General features: G+C 32.2%; 3 protein-coding genes across 3 annotated transcripts; 2 read left to right on the top strand and 1 right to left on the bottom strand.

Annotated features, from left to right (window-relative positions):
- Positions 1-255: 255 nt before the first annotated feature.
- Positions 256-1,278, bottom strand: RO3G_07673 (uncharacterized protein; the record flags this gene model as incomplete). Its single annotated transcript, XM_067662263.1, has 1 exon — positions 256-1,278. One exon carries the CDS (start codon positions 1,276-1,278, stop codon positions 256-258), a length of 1,023 nt encoding a protein of 340 aa, XP_067518364.1.
- A 442-nt stretch (positions 1,279-1,720) lies between these two features.
- RO3G_07672 (uncharacterized protein) lies at positions 1,721-2,449 on the top strand (the record flags this gene model as incomplete). The annotated part of the gene is made up of 1 exon (XM_067662262.1): positions 1,721-2,449. The coding sequence occupies one exon, from the start codon at positions 1,721-1,723 to the stop codon at positions 2,447-2,449; it is 729 nt and encodes a 242-aa protein (XP_067518363.1).
- A 2,724-nt stretch (positions 2,450-5,173) lies between these two features.
- RO3G_07671 (uncharacterized protein) lies at positions 5,174-5,488 on the top strand (the record flags this gene model as incomplete). The annotated part of the gene is made up of 2 exons (XM_067662261.1): positions 5,174-5,267; positions 5,298-5,488. 2 exons carry the CDS (start codon positions 5,174-5,176, stop codon positions 5,486-5,488), a joined length of 285 nt encoding a protein of 94 aa, XP_067518362.1.
- Positions 5,489-6,418: the final 930 nt, after the last annotated feature.

Raw genomic sequence — 6,418 nt, 5'->3', positions numbered from 1 at the left:
TCATTAAAGTCACACACAAAAGGCTTATATATACAGTAGCGGACAAAACTGGTGCACAAAACTTTTTTCAGCTATAAGCTACCATTACTTGCTCATTACAGTTGCAATATCTATGAAACTAAATCAGATGGAAGGCGTACTAAATGTTGAAAATTGTGCAAAGTTTAATCATTGCATTGCCAAAAATGAGGGAGAACCAAGCTTTTATTTATAAGAATAGATATTTTTAAAAAAAACCATAAAAGTGATTAAAACCTAAAAGTTCGTATAATTGCCTCGTCTTTTGATAACAGCAGCAATTCGTTTTGGCATGCTTTCATAGTATGGCTGCATATCACTTTCAGTAAAAGGGTTCCACTCTTTATCGATTCTTTTCCAGAGATCGTCTATGCTTCTTGATGTGGTATCGTATTGAGACAGCTTTGACTTTAACTGTCGCCAAACATGTTCAATAGGATTTAGATCGGGACTTTGTGACGGCCAATCTTTTAATACCGATATCCCATTATCAGATAACCAGTTAGTGGTATGCCTTGACTTGTGCTTTGGGTCATTGTCATGTTGAAACAAATCATCACAATGTTTCAAACCATAATATGCTAGGCTTTCTTGATACGTAGTAGACAAAATATGGGTGTATAATTTTGAATTCATTGTGCCATCATATACTCGACAAGCATATCCTGGTCCTCGAGATGTAATACAGCCCCAAAGCATAACAGATCCGCCGCCATGCTTCATTGTTTGATTAACATGAAAGGATCGCCAAGATTGATTGACTTGCTTCCAATAGTAGCGTATACCATCGGCACCCCAAACATTGATTTTGGTCTCATCGCTGAAGATCACAGACTTCCAGTCCTCTACAGTCCATGATGCTTTGTCGCGACACCACTTCAATCGCTTTTTCTGGTTTGTATAGCTGATGAAAGACTTGTACTTCTTAATTCCAGACTTGAAGCCTATCTTTCTAAGAAGCCTTCTGACCGACCGTTTGCTAATACTGTATCCTAAGGACCTCAAAAAGAGCTGAGCGTCAGAAGCTGTGCGTAAGAGTCCTTGTCGAAACTTTAGACGGATGATTGCATTAGTTATTTTTTTAACTACGACCGGTCGACCACCACGGTTACGAGCCTTGATGTTTTTTTCTTCCTTTCTTATCCTGTTGATCGTCCATTTAGAGACTCCTGTTGTTCTAGAAATATCCATTGTCGTACGACCTGAGCGTATTCCAGATTTCACAGCTTCTCTTTTATCGTTGCTGATTTTTTTGGGCATAGGGTGCTGGTGCTTTGTTAAAATGGATAGGGTAAAAATAAGAAGTGAAATTCATAGAGATACAAATTAGGCAAGGGTTTATATATTTTTTAAGAGCTATTGGAATGCACTAGTGTATTATAAAATTTTACAGCAAACTAGAAAGAAATGGGTAGATTTGAAAGAAGGCTAGACAAGTACTACATTTTTGGCGAAAATTGAAATATTCAAAAAATCACTAAAAATGACCTTATTCCTGAAGGATGTCCGGCACAGTTCCGGTTTACCTAGCATAATGCATATTTTAGACTGCCTTTCAGATGGTATATGCCACAAATGTCGCAGACATATAGCGGAGATGCAATGCTGATTTTAATTTTTGTGCACCAGTTTTGTCCGCTACTGTACCTCAAAGAAAATCAAAAAAAAAATATATATCAAATATTTTAAAACAATGAGCAACATGCAAGAAGTACAAGAAAACTCTGCTGCCAATACTCAAGGACCCGTCTACTTGGACACTGTTGAGAACTATGTCAAGAAGCAATACGTTGAACAAGGAATCGAGGCTACCTGCCAAGCTTTAGACAATTTCTTGATCTTTTACGAGAACCAATACAAAAATTATAACTACCAAGTCGATGGACAAATGGTAGGCAAGTACGAGTTTATCACAAATACTATGGCTCGAATTGAATCTGAAATCATGGAACAGCAAGAAGCAAGCATGAATGATGATGAAGAAAATGAACAAGAGAACAATGAAGTTATCTTGGATGAGCCTTTGATTCAAAACAACCAGAGCATTACCGACGATTCATGGTTCTATAAATTATGTATGTCCGAGTATTATGAACAGTATCGTTCATTATTGGAACAGCAAGCAATGATTAATCGTCAAAAAAAAATTGTGGCTAAAAGCTTTGCACAAAATGTAACTGAATGGGCACACTTGAAATTCAAAAGACCTGGAAACAACCAGCGTGACATTTATTTATATGAAACAGCAAAGTATAATCAACTCAAGACTATTCTTCCAAATTGCACCGTCTACCGTACTCTTGTCACCAAAATGAAAAATCACGATCAATGGGGTCAGTTGATGTCTCAAACCGAGGTCGGTTCTTCTCTTGGTGGGGGGATCTGTGACGCAGTTGGTGTAACTTTTGCTGAAGAAAGGACTCAGTCCTAGGAGGGACTCAGTCGAAGGAGGGACCTCAGTCCCTAAAGATAAACAAAAAAAAAAAAAAAATAGAAAAACACAAAAAAATAATAATCATATAAATATCCCCTCTTATAATTTTACTGAACTTCACTTTAAAAAAAAATATCATTTATTCAAATAAACATCGAGTTCCTCTTTATCAAAACTCTTTATTTTTATTTTATAACTCAAGCAAGTCAAGTCCTTTGAAGTCAAATTATCACTACGGCGCAAAAAATCTCCGCATAATGCTAGTTTCATCCATCTATCAGCAAAATAAAAACGCTAAAAATGTCGAATTTAGCGAAATTTTGTTGCCTCTGTAGGCAATATTAACACGAGAACTAGCATATTAATGCTTGGTCTAGCATAATTAAGGCCGAGGAGTTTGAAAACAAATTCAATATAAGCTCTCAAACACTTTCACACAACAATGTAATTGGATGAGGCAGACTTTAGTCGTTCTGTACATCAGCAGAGTATGGCTACGTTTAAGCATGTATATCCAGTAAAATGGGCAGGTTTATTATTGTATAGGGTAGTATAAATGGACAAATTTAAATGATTTAATAATGCGATGCTTTATTTATTTGATTATATATTCAATAGTGTACATTTTTCATTTAATATGCACTTGAATAAAAAAAAAAGTAATTAAAAAAATAAAAAAAAGTAGTACAAAAAAGTAATAGAAAAAAGTAATAATAGAAAAAGTAGTAATAAAAAAAAAAGGAATAATAAAGAAAAGGAAATAATAAAAGAAAAGGAATAATAAAAGAAAAGGAATAGTAAAAGAAAAGGAATAGTAAAAGAAAAGGAATAAAGTATGAACAGAAATAATACATAAGTCATTACTTACCTGACCTCGACATCCCATTCAATGCAATTCGTTTAGCAGTTTTAATTACATTCAACAACCTTCATTGCAATCTACATTCAACAGGATGATTAATATTTAAATATTTGAAATTTTATTACTATTTACCAAGATTATTTTTCTTTTTTCTTTTTTATCGTGATGAATAATTGCCTTATACAACAATTGTTACTTTTTCTCAAGTCCATGCTCATATACTCTATAGGGTTTCATAATACTCTATCATCATTGCTGTTATCATTGGTATCATCACAGTCAATTCATACACAATCTTCATTGCAGAATAAAACAAAATATCAAAATCTAATAAATAAAAAACATCAGTTAATAAAAAATAACAAGCAAACAAATTATACCTTTTGTCTTGTTCAAACATACTATCTATACAATATGTTTTTAGTCAAAGTTCGATCTATCTGAAGCCGCATAGAGTATAATTTTACCTAATATGAACGGCATACACAATATGAAACCATACACCAAGCACAGTATACAAAAGCAGAGGATGAGTAGTTGCGACAAACCGGTCTACAGTATGATATGATACTGATTATACATCTAGGTTGCACACTACAAAGAGAGTCAGTGAGATGCCAATGTAAGAAACGGAAAGAAATACAAATAATGATATAAAGAAGAGCAAGGGTTATTGCATGTTGTAATGTAACCATAACCAAGTTTTCTTTTAATTAGTGAACCATTTGTTAAAAACATCTTGACTAAATCACTCACAATATTTGAAGTAAAAGAATACTAGAGCTTACTATAAGCAAAGATAAAAAAAAAAATAGTTAAAAAGAATAAAACATTCAACAACCTTATACCCATGCAACAAAATGATTGTTTTTCTTTTGCTTGTAATGAGTTAACTTTTTGGGTTGATTTAGTTTTGGCTATTTTGTTTTCAAGACATGGTGCATATCAGTAATAGTTAAAGGTATCAAAAACTGTTAACAGAGTAGAGTAATGACAAAAACGCAAAAGAAAAGAAAAAAAAAGAGCCATAGAAAAAAAAAAAAAAAACGCTTTAAAATTCAGGCTATTTTTTTTCGTTGAACTAACGTCGTAGGACCAATAACATTGAAGAATAGCAAAGGCAAATAAAAAAAAGAGATAGTTGACATTACCATTGCGAAGATTTAGTCATGACGAAACAATCCCATATGGTACCCACAATTAAGAATTTAAGGAATGAACATTTCTTTTTTTATTAAAAAGAAAAAAAGCATAGCAAAATAAAAGAAAAATGAGCTTTACTTAACTTTAGCCTAGAGAACAATTGTCTCTAATACCTACAGTTTTATATTGATCTCTTCTTTTTCCATAAGTATTTGCATTTTAGTATTATATTTTCTAAACTAAAGGCTACTTGCTATCTACAAATGTATATTACAAGATATGAACCAATGTTTGTTTACGCCCTATATTAATTCCCACTTTTTTTTTTTTTTTGGTTGGTGGTATGAGTTTGTTTGTTTTGGGGGGGGGGGTGTTTTTACCTACAATACTCCAGAAATGGGATAATGCACATGGCATTAGATATACGAATCATCTCTAATAATCAGCATGGCTTCATACAGAGCCATTGACTTAATTTAGGTAGCATTAATCAGCTAAGCCAAATAGACAACCTCAGGAACCATGATCTTAATCTGATTTCTATACTAAATACACAGTATTCTGATAAATTTTAATTTAAATGGTAGTGCACTGAGAAGTATAAATACCTTTGAGTTATTATTATATGTCTTTCTTTTTCTTTTTCTTTTTTTTTTTTTTTTTTTTTTTTTTTTTTTTTTTTTTTTTTTTACCTTTGTTAAAAAATATACTTTCTAATGTCTCAAACCGCTTCTTGTGCTTGTAATCTTTGTAAATTCTTTATTGGTGCTATCTTTGCCAAATTGCAGTTACATCAGATATGTGGTGGATGTATGTCGCCCTTTATTTAACAATACAAAGCAGATGAACTGTCACTGAAAATTTCTGTTTCAGAGACTACTTTGTCTGATGATGTTGTTGATAACGATGCTAATATATATGTTGACTTGGAAGTTGGCATGGAAAGTGTGTCTAGCGTTATCATTGAACCTGTTGCTTCATCACTTCATGGCAATAAAAAAATCCAAGTAGTGATTCCTGATCATCATTGAGTTTTCTTAAAAATAAGTCTACATATAATTCCAACATACGTATAGTAATCAAGCCCGCTTTCAGAAAGTTGTAAATGCGATGAAAAATCACAAGCTCGACGTATTTAATGTGTAAATGGCTGAAAAGGATATTGAATGCAAGCATTTTGCTGTGTTAGATGTGGCAAACAACTTGAATGTGTTGAGTTATTCTTATATTCAGCAACAAAGAATAAATTCAAAGTTGTATGGCCATATATGCGTTATGATGACAAAGTTGGTGATAAACATGATGGTATGCATTCCGATCTTTAATGCCTTTTTCTTCATCTCATTTATGCAATCTTCTTCTTTTATTTTTATATGCTTTTATACCTACGTCTATGATTTAATAACTTCTTTTTCCACGTTTCTTTTTTTTTAATTACCATCAAAACTTCATCCAAGATATAATCTAATCTTCTCTTATGTATCGCTATATTCATATCAGCCACTCTTTGATTATAACCCAAATAAATTCTATTCATATGTTACTATACTTAAAACTTTTTAAAAGAAACTATTTTTATACCTTTTGTAACTGTAATAAAAAAGAATCGTTTTCAGAGTTTTTAAACAAAGCTTTAGTTTTTGTATCTATTAACAAGTTGCACTGCAAAATGATATGCTGTTTAACACCTTCCATTATCTCTACAGCTTTACGTTGCTGTTAAAGGAATTTACAACCTTATATCCAATATGCTAATCAAAATAAGGTTTTCTTCAGTATGAGTACTGAACTCATATGCTTTTTTTTTTTTGTTCTTTCTACCGAATACACTTTTCTCCACTAGATGCTTCATAAAGCACAAGATTTAATAAAGACTTTTCATTTGAGTATCTCATATTCTATAGACATATGTTAGACACAATATATATCAACAAACGATTACAATTTACCTTAAAAAAAGC

This window comes from Rhizopus delemar, genomic scaffold (genome assembly GCF_000149305.1).
Source record: "Rhizopus delemar RA 99-880 supercont3.5 genomic scaffold, whole genome shotgun sequence".
Lineage (NCBI taxonomy): Eukaryota > Fungi > Mucoromycota > Mucoromycetes > Mucorales > Rhizopodaceae > Rhizopus > Rhizopus delemar.
Note: the sequence above shows the minus strand (reverse complement) of the source record. Positions and strands in the feature narration are given on the sequence as shown.